The sequence below is a fragment of the Alligator mississippiensis genome, chromosome 4 (genome assembly GCF_030867095.1).
Source record: "Alligator mississippiensis isolate rAllMis1 chromosome 4, rAllMis1, whole genome shotgun sequence".
NCBI classification, from domain to species: domain Eukaryota; kingdom Metazoa; phylum Chordata; order Crocodylia; family Alligatoridae; genus Alligator; species Alligator mississippiensis.
Window position 1 is genome coordinate 140,238,562 of NC_081827.1, and position 24,716 is coordinate 140,263,277.

Consider the following 24,716-nt stretch of genomic DNA (forward strand, 5'->3'; position numbering starts at 1 on the left):
AAACACCATTCAATGTACCATGTCTACTGAACAAACACTTATGGCATACACACGTGAACTACAGCTGGAGCCAGCAGCATGATGACTTTTACTCTACGAACAGGCAGTGAGGAAGACATGGACAGAGAAAACTCAGCTGCTGAAGCCATCTCAATCAAAGTATAACTTCCATGCTCTCATGCCAGCAGAGAACTGAGACCTTAAAGAAGCCAGGTCTAAACCAGTGCATCCAAGCACCTGGTGTAATCCTCTGCAAAGGTGTGAAATGGGTGCAAAGTAGTTTGCAGAGGAGGAGGTGGGGGACAGGAGAGAAGTCCTCCATCTCTTTACTGCACTGCAAACCTCAATGCTTAGGGAATTACTAGCGATTTCCAAATACTGCCAATAAGTGCAACTCCTGCAGGTAACATCCAGCCTAACCCGAAAGCAAAACCAAGGCCTTCCAGCCTCCAGCTTATCATTCCCTGGTGCTTGCTCCTTGCCTTCCAGCCTGGACGCCTCCACACCTGTTGGCCAAGACTGCCCCTTGCATACTGGGGCGGGAAGGGTGCAGTTTTTTAGGCTATCAAACCCACACGCTTGGGATTGAAGTCACACTACCATCACTAGAGCCCTTCCCCATGCCTTGGGCACACGTTGCACTAGCTTAATGGGGAGTGGACCCAGTTAGCCACAGGAGTCCCTTCTCACCATCCCGACCCAGGCCTTTTGCACGCACCCAACGTTGACCAGCTCGGACCCACCAGGGACGACTGGTTCCCACCATAAGAGGAGCCGCTGGGGGCACATTAACTAATTCCGGGGGAGAGAAATGAAAGAGAAGACAGGAGGGGAGAGGTTAATAATCGGGGCCAGCAAAATAAAGAAGCCCCCACAGGGGCCGGTGGCTGGAGGCAGCGGCAAGGTCTGAGGGGAGCCGAGCGCGGGGGGCGGCAGGGATGGGGCTGCAAGTGTCTTCCTTACGGTGGGGGCAGCAGCCAGGAGGGAGCCGCTGGGCTGGCGGGGCTTGCCCCGGGGGCGCCAGCTTGCAGCGCCCTGCCCCAGCCTCAGGTGGCCTTGATGAGCTGCGGCGCTGCAGCCCGCGCGGGCAGGAAGCCGCGGCGGGGCAGCCCCGGGAGCATGGCTGGGCGGCCGGAGCAGCCCCCGGGCCCGGGTAAGCGGCGCGCTGCACCGGGGCTATTCCGGGCACGGCGCTGGGGCTCCCCGCTGCCCTGGCTGCGGCCGGTGAGGGGCTGCCCATGGAGCAGGGCAGGCCTAGGGTGCCCCAGGACAGCTGGGTTGATGTGGGCACCGCTCCCTGTCGTGCTCCCCCCCCCCAGCATTGCCACAGGCACTGGTGCCCCCCTGGGGATGCAGAAGGCGGTGGCTGGCAGGCCCCTGGACACCAGCACTTGCCATCACCTTGGGACTGTAAGGTACAACAATATGCCACTGTGGCTCGTGGGCGTCTCTTGAAGGCTCCCATGAAGTGTAGTCCTATGCTTGCCGGGCAGGGGAGACACCATGATCAGCGCAACGGGTTCCTAGTGGCACTGGGGAAGACCGCTCTGCAGGCATGGGATGGTACCTGCCTAGGTGATGCATAGTTAACCTTGGCTTTATGCCCACTTTATGGAAATGGGAGGCTCCTCCCCAGCTTGCTCCTGGGGCTTCATAGCTGAGAGCAAGCAAAACTTGGGGGCATCCAAACCTGAAGCCTCCAGGCTTGGACCTGCAAGTAGGATTTGGGAACATCTGAAGCCCCAGGTGGGAATGGAGGATGTTTGCCGGTAGTAGGGCCACTTAGGGTTCTGGACTGACTAGGATTTGGATTTTGTTTTGGCTAATTTGGCTTGTATGGAAAATTAAAAAAAAAAAAAAGTGTCTCTTGCATCTGCCCTTGCAGCCCCCTCTCCTCTTCTCCAGCCTGGCTGGGTCTGGAGGATCCCGATCCTGGCTGTGGGCTGAGTGCAAGGAAGCTCATGCAGCCAGCCTCTTGATACCGTGCTTCCTTTTGATACCGTGCTTCAGACCAGCCTCAAATATGTCCAGCATGTTCCTGCTCCTGCTTTACAACAGGTGTTTGGGAAGGGGCAGGAAGGGCTTGCTGAAGAGAAGGAAACAATGTTTCATGCTCAAGCCCCTTTGATAGACCACCTGTTTGAAATCCTTGTGGATTGAACATGCCCAAGCCATCCATACATCTTTCAGTGGACGTCTTTCAGTCTTCCTCTAGAAATGAACCAGTGCTTTGTTCTGCTGCATCTGTTGTTTCTTGTTCCCTGACTCCTTTCACCAGTAACACCAGGCACTGGGGGAGAACATCAGTGTATTGCATGGCTACCATAAAGGTTCAGCTTTTTCCTCAAATGGTATTGTCAACATGTGTTCCTTGTTTACACCTGTAGTCCCCAGAGTATATGTTTTTGGCCCTTTTCTGTAAGTTTTTGGGAAAGAGCTGCTGATGACCCTCCTAATGGTACTCCAGGGAAGGAGGTTCTCCTAGGTGTCAGAGCATTGATGGAATCATAGAAAATGAGGGTTGGAAGGGACCTCAGGAGTTCATCTAGTCCAACCCCCTGCTCAAAGCAGGACTATCCCCAACTAGATCATCCCAGCCAAGGCTTTGTCTAGCTGGGTCTTAAAAACCTCCAAGGTGGGAGATTCTACAACTTCCCTGGGTAACCCGTTCCAGTGCTTTACTACCCTTCTTGTAAGAGTTTTTCCTAATATCTAAACTAAGCTTCCTTTGCTGCAACTTGAGTCTGTTGCTCCTTGTTCTGTCATCTGCCATCACTGAGAACAGAATAGCTCCATCCTCTTTGGAAACACCGTTCAGGTAGTTGAAGGCTGCTATTGAATCCCCTGTCTTCTCTTCTGCAGACTAAATAAGCCCAGTTCCCTCAGCCTCGCCTCAGAAGTCATGTGCCCCAGCCCTCTAAACATTTTAATTTCTCTCTGCTTTGCTCTCCAATTTGTCCACATTCTTTCTGTAGTAGGGGGCCCAAAACTGGACACAGGACTCCAGATGTGACCTTACCAGAGCCAAATAGAGGGGAACAATGAATTCCCTTAATCTATATGACCTGGAAAAGGGGGGGGGGAGAGGTGAATAGTGAGGTGGCCAGGTTTGCAGATGATACAACATTTTGTGAAGAAGTAGGATCTCTCAATTGAGCAAACAGGTAACAAAATGGCAAATGAAAGTCAATGTTTTACTAAGTGCGTATTAGCATATTCACACTTTGAATACCATATGCAGGGTGGTTCCCACACCATAATAATATAGAAATAGTAGAAAAGGTACAAAAAAGGGGCAACCAAGATGTTTGGGGATAAGGAGATGCTAGGCTATGACTTTTCAGCTTAGTAAAGAGATGCTTAAGGGGAGAGGTATACAAGATATTAAAAAGTGCAGAGATAGTAAAGAGGGATTTTTTTTTAATTTGCTAGTACTGTTTATAGGACTAGAACTAGGAGACATACAATGAAAATATTGGGTAGTAGGTTTAAAATTAACAAGCTCTTTCTCACACTGAGTAGTTAACTTGTGGCCATAAGATGCTGTGGGGGCTGATAGCTTAACCCAGGTCAAAAGAGGATTGGATCAGTTCTTGGAGGAAAGGTCTGTAAGTAGGTATGGAATACAGTAGATAGGGGGTGCAACCTCTGCATCACAACTTGCTAAACCTCCAAAAGCTGGAAGCTGTAATGGTAGAGGATCAGGGAATGGAAAATTCTGGACATGCCCTGTGCACCCCCCACTCGGCGTCCACCCTCTACTGCTGCATGACACGGGCCTATTTGATGTACGTGCAGATGTAGACATGAGCCCACATAGAAACTAACTTCCTTGGTTTCTAGAGGGGACCTGTATGACAGGATACAAGGCTTGACAGACCTATTGTCTGACCCAGTAAATGACATTTAATTTCTTAGGTTCTTATAACCCCTTACTGCTGTGTAACATGAGTTGTATGCAGCTGCAAGCTTCTTACCCATATCCCCATTCCACATAATACAATTTTCTCTTTAATTGTCTTGTGGAAAAATGAACTAGGCTCTTACAGACAAGTCTGGCATCCAGTCAAAGGGACCATGGTATTGTTCCCATCTAATAACATTGTTAGATTCATACATGTTTAATAATAAAATGAAACAGTCTGAGGCAGGGAGCAGATCTACTTTGGTCATGAAATTTATTTGTGTTTAGGACAGAGAAGACAGACTCCAAAGAAGTGAGTTTTAGGTCACTTTTTCTTGTTAGATAGCTAAATCTGAAATCTTAGCTGATCATCTGCAATCCAAAAGGAGCAGAGTTGGGTTTTTTTTCCCTTTCCTAGCCAGATAAAAGTATACAGATCTGAAGATGTAGATTTTGGTAAATACGTTCAATCTTTTTGTAAAATGAAATGACTGTTTCGCAAGAATAGAAGTACATGAAATAGGGTTCTCTCCTGATCTTCTCTACTGAGACAATTGGCAGGCTATTTCAGCTGTACAAAGTCAGTATATAATAATGTCCCACCCATAGTTGCTGTTTCATTATGATAAAAATTGCATATTTAATTTTTTGATTTGATATCTTTTTTTCTGATGCATCTGTTGAACAATCGTCATTACATAGTTTATACTTTTTTTTGGATACTGTTGCTCACCTTGAGCATTGGTCAGGCACTTCTGTATCCTTAACACTTTCACTCTGACTAGTTCTTTAATTTCCCAGCTTGCACGTATATTTTATATTTAAGTGTTCTGACACTTTCAGCTGTGGAAACTAACAGAAAGCTAACCTGCCTTTGGTTCTCTAAAGCTTGTTCAGTTCCACTGGATTCTCCCTTTGGTTCAAGTGTTCTGTAAATAAAAACCTACTTAGTTAGAACTTGATGCTGTGCAACAGATAATTGCCTTTTCCAGGTAAGAAAGCTTGTCTATCTTTATTTTTCTTGTTCAACTCCCCTTCTAAAATTACGTTCAGTGTCTCAATATGTCTTTGTAATCATTTTTGTCTCATCTTATTTATTATTTAATGGACCTTCTTTTTCTCTAATGCATTTATGAAACACTTTCTTCTGTTTCATCCCCATTTCTAGCATTAAATCATACTGGTTTAAACAGTCCTTTCCTTGGTAGCGTGCATTTTTCTTTTTGTTCTTGGATGTTTGAAATGTCTCTCTAGGCAGTTGCTTGTTCTTTGCAATAGCTTTCCCAGTGGCATCCTCGCTTTTTGTATTTTGGCCACAATGTTCTTTTAGGATTCTGTGAACTACTTCAAAGTTCATGGCTCTCATTATTTTCTTTCCCCCTGCAATATCTTCCCTCTTCTTCTGAGCTTTGCTGTACAGGGCTTGCTTTCTCATGCTGCCCAGGTCCACCTGAATTAGGCAACAGGAGTTATATTGGGGTGAAGTTAGTCATTACACTCAAACGGCCCACCGGGCCATTCTATCTGGCCCACGGGGCCCCTAAAAATTTAGAAAATTAATATATATCTGCCCCTGGCTGCCTGTCATGCAGCTCTCGATGGCTTGCTGAAACTCAGTAAGCAGCCCTCTGCCTGAAATAATTGTCCACCCCGACTTAAACCATATTAACAGGCACTTAAAATGTGAGCATCCACATGTTAAGCTCATTAACTCATGCTAATGGCCTCTGAGCATCTCAAAGTTATACCACCAAAGGCAAGGGTTAACTCTGGGCCATGCTACCTAGCTCCTGTTAGAATAACTTCAGTCTGCTCCACAGAGATAAAATGAGCAACGTGTAGTCGTCAAGCATCCTAGGTATAACTGTAACATGTAACTTCACCCTTATTGTGTATATTTGCTTCACAGCAGTCAAGGAGACAGAGGGAAAACTAGAGGGGGAAGAGTCCTTGCTAAACACTGAGCACCTAGTAGACTCTGTCAGTGAGTGTGATGGAGGAGATAGCACGCAGCCTGCGTTCCACATGCTGATCATAAAAGATGGGTCTGAGAGCAGCCTTGAAACAGGAGAGAAGGCTGAGCCTGTAAAGAAGGAAGAAGGAAATGGAAGCTATTGCATGGTGCAGGTTGCTCAGTCACCCACCAGGCCCCAACTTGCCCTGGACTGTCAGCTTAACTATACCACCATGTGTGGGCAGTTGCCCCCTTTCTTTGGTGACACTGGCTCTGTGCTTTCAGCCCCAGGAGATATGTTTGCCCAGGAGCCCCCAAACCAGCCAGGGTGCCATAAACAAGCAGAGAAGTATTACCCTGACAAGATAGAAAAGGTGACCAAGAAAAAGAAAATTGTTGGCAGCTCCAAGAAGGCAGCCAAAGTTGTATCAGGCAATCTCTACAGCCATGTGCAGTTCCCAGATGTGGACCCAAACCTGAGCCTCAGCAATGCCACCCGTAGATCAACCAGATGTGCTATAGCCAGCACTGAATCTCAGGAGCTCCACAAGGGACCTGCAGTCCAGGAAACTGGAAGTGCCCAGGATGCAATCAAGGAGAGAAAAGGGCCACCTGAGAATCCAGAAGTCCTGCCACCTGTCAGGAAGAAAACACGCACCTTCTACAGTACAGGTAGGTGCTGGGGAAACAGCTGGCAGATAATGACCTTTATGCTGGCTGTTGCACAGGTATTTCTGGGGAGATACTGAGATGCGACCAGGAGACTGAGGACTGTGCTAGCTGCTGCTATTTGCATAGTAAGTTCTCATTTGCTAAATGCCCAGCAACATCTCTGTGAAGTAACCTGGATTGTTGCTACCTGCATTGTGCATAAAGTATTGTTAGCTATGCACTTCATTCCACTTTAGGAGACTTTTATTTATTTTAATCTGCACAATCTATCTATTTTAGTTGCCTTTTATATAATTTATCAACTATTTTAAGTTGGGTTTCTCTTTTATTCCCCTCTCTTTCTGTCCATATCTTGCTCTCTGCTTTCTCTCATGTCACAATACCTCCTTTCCAGAGCAGCTAGAGGAGCTGGAGAAGATGTTCCAGGAAGACCATTACCCTGACAACGAGAAGAGGAAGGAGATTGCTGCTGTGATTGGTGTGACACCACAGCGCATCATGGTGAGTCTCTCATGGATAACAGGCAGTGCACCCAAACGAGGGAGGGGAAAGGAGAAGAGCTGTGTGTAGTGGGAGGGGGAAGCTCATAAAAAATGGTTGGAGAATGCAGCTAGCAATGAGGAAAGAAGTGGGAAGCTAGGAAAGTGTCACAACCAAAGGAGTTGTCAAGGGGGTCTGCTGTTGACATCTTCCTGTCCCTTAAGGTGATACTTAACATTGTTGGAAGAAAGGATGCAGGTGAGAGCAGGCTTCTTTCTTAGCCTCTCTATCTTCCTATTGGGGATACTTGCAGGGTCAGTGGGGCTTTAGGGTAGACCTCCCTTTTGACAGGTCCTTCCCTGAAGGGCATCCATGTGGGGACTGGCTGTTGGAAATTGGCCCACTCTATCTCCTGAGAAGAGCCATCTGGCTACTGGCAGAGGGATGAGGTGCTGGGACCAGATTCATGATTTGATTCTGGAGACAATTCCTGTTCATGTCCCAAAGGGCTTGGGGAGAAGGGACAGAGGATGTCCTCCCTGGATTTTCCTTTCTCTCCATCAGGTCTGGTTTCAGAACCGCAGAGCAAAGTGGAGGAAAATGGAGAAACTGACTCTGAAAGAGACCAAGAAATGCCCAGCACTAGCAACAACTCTGTCAGCTCCAACAGGGTCAGACACTTATGGGTGAGAGATCTCCTGACACCCTCCATTTCTCATGGTCAAGTACTTATGGATAGGACCTTTCCTTGCCCCCTGTCCTTTGTTCTCATGCCAGCCACAACTCTTACGTCATATCAGCAAGGGAGAGACCTCTGCCCTGCTTTTCCTTCTTTTTCTGCCCACCGCCTAATAGGGATTTAGGGAGGGGATTAAAGTCTAATAGGGGCTCACTGGCTGGGAAGCAAAAGTGGATTACTTTGGTTCCAGAAGTCTGAATTCACTCTGGGTTTGTGGGAAGGGCTGTTCTCTGTTGACCCAGCTGTAAATATTCAGGAGAAAAGGCCAGGAGGAAGTAAAGGTGAATGAGAATGAAGTAAGGATTTTCTGAAGAGAGAAGGTGAGGGATGTTCCAAGAGTGGATATTGTCGTCTTCTGCCCTGAGTTCCATCATTACCTTTATGTCCTTTCCACCTACCTCCAGATCATCACTTCTGCCTATGCCTCCACTGCCTAACATCACTCATGACCAGTCTGCCATGCTCAACATGGATACTACAGCTGGGACCAATCCTAGCATGCTCAGTGGGCAGCCTGCTCCATTTGTCTCCTCCACAGGTGAGGCTCCTATTCACAGCATAATAACTGGTGCCTACAGATCTCTGAACACAGCCTGGAGAAGGTTGTCCAGGTCCCCCTACTAGCCAGAATCTGTGAGCTGGATTTAATATGCTCCTGCTGTGTTCCCCATCCAGGGAGTTCACCACTATGCTGGACTGGCCCTGGCCTCAGTGCGGATGATTCAATTTTGTTTTCCTTACCCAGGCTGAAGGCCCAGTAAGGAGCACAAGCTTTGGCCCCATAGCTATATGGGGAGATATGATCAGCCTCACTTCTTATTCCCACTAGGCTAGGGGTTAGATTCCACCACCACTAGTGGTATTCCCCTGAATGGTCACACACAGATTGCCCTGGGTGTTCACATTTTCTAATGACAAATGTACACCCTGCATAGAGGCTGAGATGCTCACAGTAGGATAAAATGTGTGAAGACATGTCTCATGATAGTAGCAGCTCTCTGAGACACTGAGTCAAAGGACTGCTTCCTTCAGTGCAGCTCTTTTTTGATACTTTAAACATCACCACATTTTCTTACTCGTCCACCTCCTCTATGTCCCCTAGAAGGGGCTTTGGCTCTTCTGTTGGCCCAAAACATTCATCATGCTCATGTGATGGATCCCTAGGGATGGAAGTGAATGGTAAGGCCTCCTTCTCTGTAATAAGCTTATTTAATGTTGATTGCAATGTTATAGGAAGCCAATAGGCTGTGCTGTTGGATCAGTTTTTTTGTCTGGGGTGCAGCTTGTCTTTGGAGAATCCTTGCAAATACAGCAAGAAAAAAAGACTTGTTACTGTGCATTCCCTGCCTTCAGGGCCCATCTGTTTCATGAAGTCTGTTTCCAACAACACCTTTTCTGGTATGCAGTGTAGTTTTAAAACTTACCAAAGGCAGTAAGTGTTCTGCCACTTCCAGAGAGAGAATGAGCTGTACTGTTAGATTGTATGGTAAGCAAGCATTGTTGTTCCTGATATTCAGCATCAGTTATCCCTTTTTACTAATTTCACATCCACATTTATACCCCCTTGCTAACTACAGTGATGTCTGCATTAAGGAACAACTGACTTGGGGGAGCAACAAAAACAGGGTTGCCCAATGGGAGAAGTTTGTGGGGGGGGGTTTTAATGTACTGCAAACAATTTCTCCTTGACAACTGGAAAAGAAGTAAGCAATTAAAGATCAAATGGAATATTTTTGGCACTGAATAACTACTAGGGATGCAGAAAACCAAACTTAAAAATGGTGTCTATCAATGTATACAAGTTTCAGAAACGTTTTTATTTTAGTTTATGAATCTGCATTATAGTAAATAAATAAATAAATAAAACTTGCCCCCTCGTACAGTGCAGTCCTCTTGTCCATGTGACTGTATCTGTGAGAAGTGGTCCAGAGGCCAGGACTCTTAGTCTCAATGCTGTGATTCCACTTGTTGATTTGCACATTTCCTCATCTTGTTGCAGCACAGCAAACATTGCCATGTATGTGAACAATGTGTTGTTTTCCAGAATGAGTCCTGCTCTTAATAAAATAATCTTAAAGTCCAAGAAGCTGAGAATATGGGCAATTATTCAAAGAAAATGAGCAAACAAAGCATACAGATGTGCCCATAATGATCTGCAGACGAACATAGGGAGCCACAGGAGTTTCACAGATGCATTATGTAGTCCAGAAAGGAAACCTCTCCCACTGAGACCAAACACAGCCCAACCTTCATTCCATCTAACTGTAGCCACATTGTCTAGTCTGAGTGCTTTCTTCCTTCTCAGAAACCTGAGGTACACCTCTATCTTTCAGCATAGATTTCTCTCAGAAAATGCAGTAGTTGCAAAGTATTTTTTTAAAGAAAAATGTTCTGTCTATACTCTTCTTATGCTGTATAGGACAGAAGAAGGCGGGGACAGGGTTCTCAGTGGAGCCCCATACTTGAAACCCTTAAAGCAAAGGACAGTAGAAAACAGTTTGCCTTTTGGACTAAACCCTCAGCCACCTGAGTTGTCTGCTACTACCTCAGAACAGACTAAAGTCTGAATGTGCAGCATAGGGAAATGTTCAGCCCCTTCCCTTTGAACTCTTGGTATGGCAGGGCTCATGGGAGCAAAGAACATTGAGAACCTATTTTTGTCTTGTATAATCAAGGGAGAGAAATGTAGGACCTAAAGGGACTTCCTGGGTCATCAGGTCTGGTCCTTGCTATTGCAGGTGCCAAATCTCCTTCATAAATGTATCCAGCTCTATCTTAAAACTAGTTTGGCTTCTTGCCCTTCCTTTTCTGATAGGGAGGCTGTTTCAGAATCTGGCGGTTTCTTGGCTAGAAATCTCCTCCTAATTTCCAGACTGAATTCATAGTTAGTTCATCTCTATTTGTTCTGCCAGTTTTGTCCTTTAGCTTTAAATAGCGTATCTCCTTTCATGGTGCTTATTGTAACCCTAATGTATTCATAGATGGCAGTTTGGAGAAGAGAATACTGAGAGAGATTTGATAATACCTGAATGGTGATTATAGAGAGGGTGAAGGTGACCCTTTCCCTATGGTGATAGGGGACAGGATGAGGAACAATGTCCTCAAACTGCAGTAGAAAAAATTTAGGTTGGAGATCAGGAGGAACTTTCTCAATAGGAGGGTGGTCAGTCATTGGAACAGGCTACCCAGAGAGATTGTGGAATTGCTATCCCAGGAAATTTTCAAGAGCAGGTTAGACTGACACTTGGCTAGGATGGTTTATTCAGGGAGGCACCTGCCTTGAGCAGGAGGCTGGACTAGATTAACTTGTAAGGACTCTTTTGGACCTACTTTCTTATGATCATATCCTTTCTCTGTTGTCCTGCTAGGCTAAATGAGACTAGCTCTTCTGGTCACCGTCATACAAGAGGCAACCCATTCTCTTGTTTATCATAATTTTCCTTCTTTGTACCTTGTTCCAATTTGAGCTCTCTATTAGTATTACCATCATCATTTATTAGTATTACTATTTTAACACAGCTGACTGGACTTGTATACAGGATTCCAGATATTGCCTCAGAAGTGCCTTGTACGATGCCATTTGTGGTTCCTTATCCCTATGGGACATCTCTTAATTGGTGCATCACGGAAGCACATCTGCCTTTTTTAAACTTGCATTACATTGGCAGCTCAGTCCCCTGTTGTCAGTTAGTACATCTAGAACTTTTTTCTTTGTCCAAAAGACAAGTTTCTTGCTTATTAGCAGGAAGTTTTGTTGTTTAGTCCCTCAGTGGGTAATTTTGTGTTTGTTGGTAGTACTAAATTTGGTTTTTGTTGGGTTTTTTTTGGCTTGAAGGATGCATCTCTTCCCATAGGAGATATCCTTACTATTGATGATGCTTCCTATCTTTGTGTTGCCATCAGATTCCATCTGCAAGCTCATTAGTGTGTAAAGGTCATAAATAAAAAATATTAAACAAAATCATTCCTAAAACTGTTTCTTGAAGAACTTCAGTAGTTATCTCTCTCCAATCTGAAACTTCCCTTTTCAACACCATCCATTTTTGTCTCTGGTAGCCAGTTTTGCTACTAAAGCCCATAACTTCTTCAGCCCAGCTCCACATGAAATACTAGGTGACACCACATGAAATACTCTACTGAAGTCCAGAGAGACAAAATTAACCTCTTCTCCTTTTTCTAGAATCTTCGTTATCTTGTTTAAAGAAAGCTCTGAGGTTAGCCTGGCACAGTTTATCTTTGGTAAATTCATATTCTTTTTCATCCCTTTTTCTGTTTTCTTTCATGTCTCTAATAATCTTTTCCTTCAAAATCCGTTCTAAAGCTTTGTATATTATTGAAGTCAAATCAGTGGTCCTGGGGTTGCCCAGATGACTTTTTGTTCCTCACATTTTAAATATAGGTACCACATTTGCTGTTCTCCCACCATATAGTTCCATCTGTCACTTTTCAGACTTGTATTAAATACCCAGTAATGGATCAGCTTTGCATGAGTCTTTCTCTTTTTACTTTTTTCCATATTCTGTAATGGGAAGTCCCCAGTCCTGTCTGACTTGAGCACAGTTTTGCTTCTACTTTGCTTGTGGTACTTTTCATTTCCATATTCTCCTTCCTGTTGTCCATCTTGTGTTTGCTGACATGGTTAACATTCTCCATACTGAAAACTAAGACACTGTGTTCATTTAGCTTTTGGGCCATACCTAGGTTATCCTTAATTTCATTCTCCATCACCACTGCATAGTGGCCCTGTTTCTTTTTCTTTGGGCCGGATTCTATTCTACCTATTCAGCATATAAATGGAGTTGGGCACCTAAATGTGATTCTGTCCCACCCTGTTCTACTTCTGAAAATCAGTTATTGTACCTACTTTGTTAGATACCATTATCTCACACTTTAAAATTGAGTCACAAGCAGCAAGGTGGATGAGGACCCACTAACCTTTTGCATTAACTGTTTTTCAGGGACTTGAACAGGGTGGAATAGAATTGCACTTAGATGCCTAAATCCACTTACATGCCTAATAGATTAAACAATCAAACCCTTGTTCTTTTTCTGTTACGTAGCTGAAGAACCTAAAGACAAGACTGAGTACACTCAGAAAACAGATCTTTTGGGGAAGAAAGTACTATTGTCAGTTTTCAGAAAAGAGCCATACTCTGATAATATACCCATCAGTTTGTGTGCATGCATCTGTGAGTTTTTACTAAAACATCAGCAGAGTTCACTGTAGCGATAAGAAGAGAACCCAAGATAAAAGTCACATGGTTCAGCCTCCTGCTGAAGGTAACTTTTTCCTCAAAACTGGATTACATTAAAACATACAAAGCCATTAATTGGGTCATTAGAAAATATATAGAAAAGTTGTTTTGAAGATAGATATAAAGAGACACTTGTATAGGGTGGAATCTGTTATACCGGAAGTAAGTGAAAGGATTGGTTAAGAGTGCCAAAGTCAATAACTTGAAAAGCAAACCTGATTACCTAGAACAAAGAACAGGGTCTGTGGAAACCTCACATGGTCAGTGGCAAATTCTAACAAAGTAATCTAATAGATGATAATTGGTAACTTGAGCCAGTAGAAATTTCAATCCAAACATGCTGTATTTGCCTCTCTGGAAATAGGGTTGGATACATGTATGCTTGTGTGCCTGAATTTTGTGATTGGGTGTGCAAACTAGGAACTTGCTTGTAAGGATCTCACTGAACCTAACCATTGGTATACATGAATGCCTAACTATTGTGATCCTACTGGTAAATTAGGCTTGTAGCTGCATGCACATTTGCATATGGCCTTAAGCTTCTAGTAGGTTGATTGCTTGCCACTAAACAAAGAGAAGAAACATTTAAATCTGCCCATCTTTCCCTCTTGGGCTGATAACGCGATGTTTTTTTCTAAAATGAAACTTTTGCCAAGTCCACAGCAGAAGAGAACTTGCTGGATCCTGTAGGATTCTACATATATTACAAGATATGACCTTGGGCTTGATCCTGAAGCCCAGCAAAGTTGCTCAAGGAGGGGATAATAAAGTAGTTAGAAATGTGGTGGATTTGGGTGGGTCCTTACATTCCACAATGCATCAGAGCAGAATAGAAAAGATGGAATTCTGCGCTGGATATGCCTGCAGGTTTGTTGTGGGTAGATCTTGCTTGACCAATCTCATTTCCTTTCACGACCAGGTGACCTATCACCTGGACAAGGGGGAAGAGATTGATGTCGTATATCTTGACTTCAAAAAAATCTTCAGTCTGGTGTCCCATGATCACCTCTTGGCAAAATGGCTAACAGCGGCCTTGACCTCACCACGGTCCTCTGGCTGGGGAATTGGTTCCGTGGTCAGACCCAGAGGGTGGTGGTTGATAGAAGCCAATCGTCTTGGTGTGTGGTCACCAGTGGGATCCCTCAAGGCTGTCCTAGGGCCTATACTGTTTAACATCTTCATCAATGGATGTGGACACTGGTGTCAGAAGCAGACTGGCCAGGTTTGCCGACAATAAAAAACTCTGGGGTAAAGCATCCACACCTGAGGACCAGGAGGGCGATCCAGGCAGATCTTGATGGGCTCGTGAAATGGGCCGATGAGAACCTGATGGTGTTCAACACCGAAAAATGCAAGATTCTCCACCTTGGGAGGAAAAATCTGCAGCATGCTTACAGGCTCAGCAGTGCTACGCTGGTTAGCACTACAGATGAAAGGGACTTGGGGGGGGGGGGGGGTCATGATTGACCACAAGATGAACATGAGCCTTCAGTGTGATGCTGCGGCTAGTAAAGCAAGCAAAATGCTTCTCAAGCAAATCCTGGGACGTCATTCTCCTGTTGTACTCAGCCTTGGTGAGGCTTCAGCTGGAGTACTGCATCCAGCTTTGGGCTCCACAATTCAAAAAGGGTGTGGAGAAGCTTGAAAGTGCAGAGGAGGGCCATGCGTATGATCAGAGGTCAGGAAAATAGACCTTATGATGAGAGGCTAGAAAAGCGCAGGCTCAGGTGATCTGATGGCCACCTATAAGTTTATCAGGGGTGCTCATTAGGATCTGGGGGAACATCTGTTAACCAGAGCGCTCCAAGGGATGACAAGATCAAATGGTCACAAACTCCACTGCAACCGATTCAGGCTGGACATAAGGAATAACTTCTTTACTGTCTGAGCCCCCAAGGTCTGGAATAGATTGCTGCCGGAGGCGGTTCAAGCACTCACTTTGAATGCCTTCAAGACGCATTTGGATGCTTATCTTGCTGGGATCATATGATCCCTGCTGACTTCCTGACCCTGGAGCAGAGGGCTGGACTCTGATCCTCTGGGGTCCCTTCTAGCCCTAATATCTAGATAAGGTGCACACACACCTGAAAAAATGAATGGGCATTATTGCCATTGTGGAATAAAGAGAATGGGGTAGAAACAATGTGTATGTAAACTTTCCTAAACTGTGAGTAATGCCCTTTCTTGTCAGTGCTCTTCAGACACTCAGGCTTGAGATTCTTATGGTATTACTTGCAGCACATTGGCCCGCTGGTAGTTGTCAGTGACGTTCACAGCAAGGATTTCTGTCCCTGGAAATGCTAGCATAATAACATGAATTTTGTTTAAATGAGTGTTCAGAGCCAGCCAGAAGACAGTAGCTTATTCTCAAGAGACATGTGCCAGACAGAACTAAATATCATCCTGGTGGTGGATGGTTCTTTCTCAGCCTGGAGGGAGGTGGGCAGTGGGGTCCCGCAGGGTTCGGTCCTTGGACCGATATTATTCAATATCTTCATCAGCAATTTGGACGAGGGCATGGAGAGCACCCTCTCCAAGTTCGCTGATGATACCAAGTTATGGGGCAAAGTTAGTACACTGGAGGGCAGGGAGCAGATTCAGGCTGACCTGGACAGGTTGGATCAATGGGCAGAGAGAAATAGGATACAATTTAATAAAGATAAATGTAAGGTACTCCACCTGGGAAGGAGGAACCCCTAGCACACCTATAGGTTAGGGAGTGTCATTCTCAGCAGCTCGGAGGCAGAGAGGGATCTTGGAGTCATAATTGACTCCAAGATGAACATGAGCCGGCAGTGTAACGAGGCCATCAACAAGGCCAATCGCACCTTGTCGTGCATTAGCAGGTGCATGACTAATGGAACAAAGGAGGTGATGCTCCCCCTCTATGTGGCACTGGTCAGGCCGCAGTTGGAGTACTGTGTCCAGTTTTGGGCGCTGCACTTGGGATGCGGGGAATCTGGAGAGGGTCCAGAGGAGGGCCACGTGCATGATTAGTGGCCTTCGTGATAGACCCTCCCAGGGGGAGGTTGAGAGAGCTGAATCTCTTCAGCCTTCACAAGAGATGGCTGAGGGGAGATCTTTTGGCTGCCTATAAATTTATTAGGGGAGGTGAACGGGAAATAGGGGAAGCACTGTTTACAAAGGCGCCCCAGGGAGTGACTAGGAATAACAAGTGTAAATTAGTTGAGAGTGGATTTAGGTTAGATATTAGGAAGACATTTTTCACAGTAAGTGTGGCCAGGATCTGTACTGGGCTTCCAAGAGAGGTGGTGCTATCACCTAGCTTGGACATCTTCAGGAGGAGGCTAGATAGTCACCTGGCTGGGGTCATCTGGCCTTGGTCCTCTTTCCTGCCAGGGGCAGGGGGTCGGACACGATGATCCATTGTGGTCCCTTCCAACTCTACAATCTATGAATCCTGCTTCGGTTTACCACACATTATACTTTCTTGTTACTATCTACTATTTATTGCTGTAGGAGATTCAGTCCTGGCCCAGAACCCCCTTGTGCTGGACTCCATATAAACACAGAATAAACAGGCTCCCTATCCCAGATAACTTGTAATAAGCTGAGCATCGCACTGGTGATTCTCAACCGGGGTGCCAAGGCACCTGGGGTGTCTTGAAGTCCTTTCAAGAGTGCACACCTAATAGTGCTAACATTGTATGGCACCTTATGGCAAACGTGAATCACAAGATCAAACCCAGAGACTTCAAATGGGAATCCACAGCGTTAAAAACATTCTGACCTGTTGCAGTCTTTCTGAGTTATTTGCAACAGGAGAATTAATTGCTCTATTTCTGTGTAATCAAAAAATGAGTGAAAACTAAGAGCTGGCTTTGCCTTAGGGTTGCCTCTTGTCTACCAAGGGGTGTCTTGAGTCTAACAAGTTTCAGACTCATTGGTCTATACCCTCTTTCCTTCGTAAAACCCAACCCACTATTTGCTATTTATTTCAGACAGCCCTGTCAGTCACTCTGCAGTCTTTTCCCCATACATTGCCTTGCCTTGCCTTGTCCCCTGGCTTCCTTCTCCCTCAGTCCCATCGCACCTTCTGTATTCCCCATTTTTTTGCTTTCTGTATGACCCAAGCTCATTTTTCTTTTTTTCCTTCACAGTCTCTTCAGTTACTGGAGTGGTGGCACCTTATGAAACAGTCCAAACAAAAGCCCTATCCCAAGGGAGCTTCAATTCCAGCAGGATGGAGTGCTTTCCCACAATTCTCAGCCCACCACCTATTCGCAGGGCCAGTCTCCCTCTCAGTCTGACCTTCAATCCAAACAACCATATTGTTCCTTTGATGCTGGACACTCCCAAGAGTGAATGCAGCCCCTCCAGCCAAAAAAACAGTTCCAGGGAGGCCTTCACTTACACCTTCCAGAGTCAAGGGTATGACAGATAAGAAGCCCTTCAAGAGAGGGGAAGAGCAAAAGCTACAGCCTGGCTTGGGGAGTAGGCAACCAAATGTGGGGGCGGGAAAGTGTTTAGGCAAACAGAACTAGAATTGGGTGTGTACATGCCAAAAAGAGTATGGGGCCTTGAGAATAAAAGAAAGGGAGATTCCTTCAGAGGGTCAAAATGACATGGTGAATGGTGGGACATGGAGTGGAGGGACCTAAATATTGGAAAAGGGGTCTCTCTCAGGAGAGCTCAGTTGAAGTGATAGATATGTGTGGGAAAGGAGAGATCTCTAATCAGAGAAAAGGGATCCTTAAAGGAGGATGCAGTGTGGATGGGAGTATGTGTGAAGGAGGCCAAGGGGGGAGTAGGAAAAAAAGCAGCAGCAGTTGCCACTCCCCCGATCTCAACTCCATCTGTGCTCATGGGTCACCATCTGTTCTTGCCCTGTGCCTGGGAGTTGGAAAGCTTGGGTAGATATCAGCTGGCCTTTTGGGTTTCAGGGGAAGATTTGACTCTTCTCCAGTTCAGATAGCTTTAACATGCTACTTTGCTTTAATTCATGACACATTTTCTCTTTGTCTTCTGCAGGGTCAACTCCCCATCATCCTGCAGCTACCTTGACCAGATGGAGCCCAGAGCCAACCTGGAGACCCCATATTACCAGTACAGTAACCAGTCTGGAAATTATCCGCTGCCCCAGTACCCCCAGCAGCACCAGGTCGCCCAGTACCACCGCTTTCCAGTCCACCTGGCCAGTGACATGCTTCCCAGTGTCCGCCTCATGTCAACTACACCTAGCGAGTCCAATCCAACTTTCTTCAGCTTGGGTGGCAGTGGTGGGATTGTGACCTATGGTGCAGCGGGTGTCCCCCGAGGGTATCTGCAGAACCATGTAGGGGAACAGTTCCTTTTACAGCAGCCAGGAGGGAGCTCAGGTGAGATTCCCTAAATCTATGGGTCTTCTACTCATCCTAAAGTTCTGGGGTGGCTGAGGGCTTTCCTGAAGGGCCTGAATGTGTGATGATTCAGTGGATGACCACCAAAGGGAAAAGAAGGAAACTAAACCTCTGTGCCGTGACAGTTTATCTTCCCACCCTCTTCTCATCCCCATTGTGCTTTTGTCCTGAATTATGATTAAATTTGCTCCAAATGTTGTGAACTCTTAGGGCCTGTCCCCATGAGTGGGAATGTGTGCTCCTCAGGAGCAGCACATATTTGTGTTGCTGCTAGTTGTCCCTAGGGACTGTCCCTGCATGTGCAGTCTGGCTTGTGGCAAATTGCCCTAGGTGGGGTAGGGAAGACTGGGGCCGCAGTAGCCTTACCTGGGGCTCTGGTGGCCTCCCAGGGCTCCAGCAGCAGCAATCCAGGCATGTGGAGCCTGGGCATCAGCCAGAGCATGGCTCTGGCCAGCCAGGCTCTGGTTTTGGACAGAGCACACTGCAGCTATGTGCACCATGCTGCTTGTTTCTGGCATGGGTTTTTGTTTGTTTGTTTGCTTTTGTTTTTGTTTTTTGACACTGGGGTTTTCTGGCATCAAAAACCCCACACTGCTGCAAATTGGCAGTGTGGTGAATGCCTGCATGTGTGGTTTGCAGTGCAAATCGCATGCATACACTCATCTGAATGTGCCTTTAGGGTGCATCTCTTAGAGTGCACTGTGCCTTTAAGGTGGTGATTCTTAACCAGGGTGCCACAAGATCCTTTTAAGGGTGCCATGAGATGCCATGCAATATTAGCACTCTTAGGTGTGCAAGGAACAGGAAGCTACACAGGAAGAACTTTCTGACCATGAGGGTGATCAAGAATTGGAATAGGCCAGTTAGAGAAGTTGTGGAATCTCCATCCATGGAAATGTTTAAGAGCAGGTTACACAGACACATGGCTGGGATGATTTAGAGAGGGAGGACCTTGAGCAGGGGCCTGAACTAGATGGCCTCATGAGGTCCCTTCCACTACTTTCCTAGGATCCTGTGTTCACAAGATAAACCTAGAGATTTCAAATAGGAATCCATAGTGTTAAAAACATTCTGATTTTCCTTGGTGTTTCTGAGTTCTTTGGAACAGAATTGCTCTTACTCTTTGCTTTTTAACTACAAGGGGAAAAAAAAGTGAAGGCTAACAGCTGGCATTTTCCAGGGGGTACCTTGTGTCTAATGAAGGGTGTCTTGGGTTTAGACAGGTTGAAAACCATTGCTGTAAGGGAACAAAGTATCTTGGAGCAGTTTAGGGGCAGTTTGGTAGCCAGATGCTACAGTGCATGGTTAGTACAAGGACATCCAAGAAAACAGGCTCCCAGTGCTGCTGGGCCATCTTTTAGGGCTGTGCAAAGCTTTGGTAGCTGATTCAATTCGGAAGAGATTTGGCCTGATTTTTGGGGACCAAGTCACCCAATCCAAATCGGGAGACCAATAAAAGCTCCAAATTGATTCGAAGAAGCTTGGAAAAGATTTGGCTGCTTCAGAGATTCTGCCATAGATTAAACAGGCAACTGACAGCTGCCCTCAGCTGGTAAATTTGTTGGGGAGGGAAGAGCGTGGGGGAGGCAGGGATTGGGGCTGGGGCTGGGACAAGTTACCCAGATGGGGCAGGGCATTATTTTATTTTTTTTTGGGGGGGGGGGGGGGGCGGATTCAAGTGTGGCAGCGCTGGAAGCAGGGGCTATCCCCTGCTGCTGCCCAGAGCAAGCCTCACCTGCATTGCGGGCCTCCCCCCCCCGTGCCAGCTGGGCAAGTGGCAGCAAGGCAGAGCCCCCGTGGCCATGGGAGAAGCCCCCATGGCTGCCCTGCCTTGCCCCATCCCCTGCACAGCCCAGCCTCCGGACACTTCAAAAACAAACAAACAAAAAAAGCTCCACACTCACTGTCTCTGGCAGAGGTGATCTGAGGGCTCGTGGCAGAGCACCCATGTGTAGTGCAGGCCAGTGGATATCGCCCTGGCACCTGTGTGGCAGCTGTCGCATTGCATGGGTGCAATGCGGCACGGCAGGGTGCTGCACGCTGTCTGGGAGCTGGGGTGGCTCCATGTGTCAGCCAGAGCCTGACACTGCTCAGCCCCAGCTCCCAGACAGCACACAGTGCCCTGCTGAGCTGTGCTGCACCCATGCCATGGGGCAGTTGCCACGTGGGTGCCAAGCGGGGGGGCATGATCCCCACTACCCCACGCTGCACAGGGGGGCTCTGCCACAAGCGCACAGAGGTCCCAATCACCACTGCTGCATCTGGTGAGTGCGGGGCTTTGTTTTTTTTTAAGTGCCGGGACTAGGCTGGGGACAGGCAGGGCAGCCATGGGGGCTTCTCCCACAGCTCCCACAGCCCAAAGAGAGGCAGGCACAGCTGGAGGAGCCGTGGGAGAACCTGCAGCCTCCTGGCTGTGCCTGCCTCTCCCTGGCCTGTCTGAATCACCGAATCTTCCAAAGTCATTTCAGTCCAATCAATTCAGGACAGTGATCCGAATCTCCAAATTGAATCACTGTCCTCCAAATCAGCCGAATCCGAATCAAATACTTCCCTATTAGCACAGGCCTACCATCTTTGAAGGCACTTTAAAAATTGTATGTGGTTTGGGACTTGGAGAATGAGATGCTTGGAGGCAGGGGCTGTCTAGTGGTTAGCATACAGAATTAGGATTTGTCTCCTGCCCTAGCTCTGGTCCTGACTTATTTCATGACTTAGAGTACGACTATATTTGGTTTCATCTGAAAAGTAACGTAGTGGACAAGGGTGTTCTCTGTTTGGCTTGTCTCAATAATTTCTATATCTATGGTAGGCAGTTTGCAAGTTTAAAAGAATAAAAGATATTTACTCTTCTATCTGCCTGCTTTGCAAAGTCACCTGTGGTCCAAAGGTCAGGCCAGGCTCTTACTGCTTTAATAAAGAGTTTTCAGGCCAAATTCTGACTACATTGAGACACCCACGCAGTCTTACTGTTCTCAGTGGGCTCATACTGTGATAAGCTGTTAACTCCCATTTCAGCAAGTGAGTAATCTCATATCATGTATGTGCATAAATCAAAATATGTGTATAAGTGTTTGCAGAACACAGAAGGGGCCAGAGAGATGACTATGGGGGGATTTGATAATGGTCTTCAAATACCTGAAGGGTGATTACAGAGTGGATGGAGATGGGTTTTTCTCCATGACTGTAGGGGACAAGGCTAGAAACAATGGTCTCAGCAAAATTTAAGTAGGGAACATTTAGGTTAGAGGTTAGGGGAACATTCTCACTATGGGGCGATCAAGTTTTGGAACAGGCTACCCAGAGAGATTTCTTGGAAATTTTCCAAGAGCAGGTTAGACAGACACTTGGCTGGGATGATTTAGTCCGGCATGATTCTGCTTTGAGCTGGGGGCTGCACTAGATGATCTCCTGAGATCTTTCCAGCCCTACTTCCATATGATCCTTAATAAACAGTTCTACTATTGATGCACAAGGAGGCTTAAAATCACAGTTCTCTGCAGGGCAGACAGGAGTGAAAGCAGTAACGTGTATTTTTTGTCACTGGTTTGGCTGAATACACCCAGGAAGCAGGTCTCTAATTTATTGGTTAATTGCTATGTCTAACAGTTATGTTGCCATGCACTGAGCACACCTTAATTGTAATCCTAAAAATGCTCCCTTATTTAGTTTGGACTATTCAGTTGTGTCTGTGTGATGCACTGCTGCATTGTGTAGCAATACCCTTGCCAGCTTAGAATGAGAAGTTGTATCTACATAGTGCAGTGCAGTGGCATGCAAAGATGCTGTACTGATAGAGCTAAATACTGTCCCCAAGCTAATTAGCCCAGTTTGTCAGGGTACAGTGCCAGGTTATTGTGGCTGTACTGCTTCTGCTCTGATACTGTGCCTCAGTGCTGCATTGTGCCATGTAGACATATATTCTCTCTTGCAGGGGTGTTGTGAGGCTAATCAGTTGTTCACCTTGCCAGTTATTCAGCTAATTGGTGCTCATCTGGAATATTGTGTCCAGTTTTGGGCCCCACACTTCAAGAAGTATATGGATAAATTGGAAAGAGTCTGGCACAGAGTGACAAAAATTATTAGAGGCCTGGAAAGCACAACATATAAGGAAAAGCTGAAAGAACTAGGGTTATTTAGTCTGGAGAAGAGAAGACCGAGAGGAAATTTACGTTTTCCAATTTGAAAGGAGATTACAAAAAGGGTAGAAACAGTTTTCTCTGTGGCCACATGGGACAAGGATAGGAGCCATGGACTCAGGCTGCATCAGAGGTAGTTTAGGTTGGGGATTAGGAAGAACTTTCTGACTCTGAGGGTGACTGAGCCAGCTAGCGAAGTTGTTGTGGAATCTCCATTCCTGAAAATTTTCAAGAGTAGGTTACACAGAACTTGGCTGGGATGGTGTAGTGAGGGATGATCCTGCCCTGATCAAGAGACTGGACTAGATGACCTCATTAGGTACCTTCCAGCCCTACTTTCCTAGTATCCTATTGATGGTTAAAGCTTTAAAATTCTCACATGAAAGATGTTACCAGAGTACAAATGTATATATTTTTTATCCTCACTTTCCTTGTCTCTGTCCCTCCCTCTTTTTTTGCTGTCTCTCCAGGAGGTATCTCAGCCTACCAGGCCATCTCTTGGAATGACTACTACATGCAGGGCCCCCCTTTCTCCAGTCAGCTGTGCTCACAAGTCCCATTTTCCGGCATGGCGGGAGGAACTTATGCTACAGAGCAGGTTCCTTACACTCAGACCTCAAGCATGCAGCCAGCTCCCTGTTTTCTCCAGATGCCCAATGGAGCATCAGGATCTGTGGTATTTACTGGAAAAGAAAAGGTACCAGCAACACCTGACCAGACTTCATATCAAAACCACCCAGCCGAACCAGAACTGCCAGTCCCAGCTGAGAGAGAGGACTCAAATATTGACAGCAGCAGCAGTAGCCCCAAACAAGAGGAATGTGCTCCTGGTAAGTGAAAGACTGCATGGGCTTTGTGGTGGGGCTGAGGGATGAAGAAAGCATTGGACCTGCTAGATAGGGTTCTGAGATGAAGAGGTATGGTAGGAGGTAGGGATGGACAATCACTTCTGGGCTGCTGTCCAGACCGGTTCTCTGTCTCATCAGAGGGATATGTGCACTTGCTCCTGGGGCTTTAGGTATGGAGTACCTGATGTGAAATTGGTCCCATGGAGTTTAGAGATCAGCTTTATGTGTTTAAGATGGGCAGCACTTGGCACTTCCTTTTGGATGAGGTTATACCTCTTGGATGAGGTTATAAGATTGAGTTTGGGAAGTTAGGGTAAGAAGCTTTTATAGGAGAGATTCCACAGTCAGGGCTCTCAAATTTGTGTGTTTAGAGATTACTTTTGGTATCCCACAATCAAGTCAATAACTAGAAGGGGATCAGAGGCAGATAACTGAGAAAAATGACAGGGCTGAATCCTTTCAATAGCATCTCTCCTATTGGAGCTGGTTCCTTCCGGCTATCTTCCTCAGGCAAAGTCTCCACTAGGCACAGCATATAAGAGGAAAAAGTTTTTTTTTTTTTCTCTCTCTCTTTTTTTTGTTTTAATTTTCCCCCTTTCAGATATTTTAAGTTAAAAAAGAAAAGATAACTCTTTTAGATCATCACCCCCACCCCCAAAAAACTACCCCCAAAAACCCACCACTGGGAGAAAATGTCAAAAATGTTTTTAAAAAAGTTTGGAAATTTTATTTTGGTTTTCTTTTAATTTATCATTTTGGAATTCTGTCAGTATTGAAATTTGAAAAATTTGGGCAGCTCTTATCCCTGGGTAGTTTCTCTATGTGGTATCCTGGGATCACCTTTCTCTGTTTCTTTCAGATGTCAAAGATGAAACTAAAGATTGACTCTGAGGAAAAACAAAGAGAAGAGAAAAGTATATTGTTTATTATTAATATTTAAACTCTGCAAAATGTGAGAGAGAAAAGAAGAATTAATATTTGCAAGGGAGGTGCATTTTTTTTATTGGTTTGCTTTTTGTTTGGTGACTATTCTTGTTTTCCTGCTGAGAAAAGAAGCATGGAAGTTTCAGTCAGTAAAATCTCCTGGTTTGTGGTTTTTGCAAATCTCCTGACTTTGTCATCCTTGCAAAATCAAACCTTGCTGAGCACTGGAAGGATAATGAGGATTATGGGGATGGAGCCAATTCTGGAAAAAGATACCAAGGGTGGCTGGAAAGTAGGTTCCTATATTTAAAAAAAAAAAAAAAATGCAGAAAGAGAGTCTGAGAAAAATACTGAAAATACACCATGTGATTCTAGAGCAGGTACATTTCAGAAGATAAGAATAGACCAGATAACAGGTAGTGAGCCCTAGGAAGAAGTAGGTAG

The 24,716-nt window shown here is 45.8% G+C and overlaps 1 protein-coding gene across 3 annotated transcripts; it reads left to right on the plus strand.

The window, feature by feature from the left end:
- The first annotated feature begins 295 nt into the window (after nt 1–295).
- On the plus strand, nt 296–24,459 carry NOBOX (NOBOX oogenesis homeobox). Of its 3 annotated transcripts, none has more exons than XM_059726698.1 (9): nt 296–904; nt 5,814–6,530; nt 6,925–7,031; nt 7,575–7,696; nt 8,154–8,287; nt 17,126–17,396; nt 17,997–18,343; nt 22,971–23,330; nt 24,208–24,459. In XM_059726698.1, the coding sequence occupies exons 2-9, from the start codon at nt 5,930–5,932 to the stop codon at nt 24,231–24,233; spliced, it is 1,968 nt and encodes a 655-aa protein (XP_059582681.1). In that variant the 5' UTR covers nt 296–904; nt 5,814–5,929; the 3' UTR covers nt 24,234–24,459. The 3 variants fall into 3 exon arrangements, with proteins under 3 accessions (XP_059582681.1, XP_059582680.1, XP_014461829.2); XM_059726697.1 differs by lacking the exon at nt 296–904 and adding an exon at nt 1,019–1,153 and having other exon boundaries at nt 5,817–6,530; XM_014606343.3 differs by lacking the exon at nt 296–904 and adding an exon at nt 1,020–1,153.
- Nucleotides 24,460–24,716: the final 257 nt, after the last annotated feature.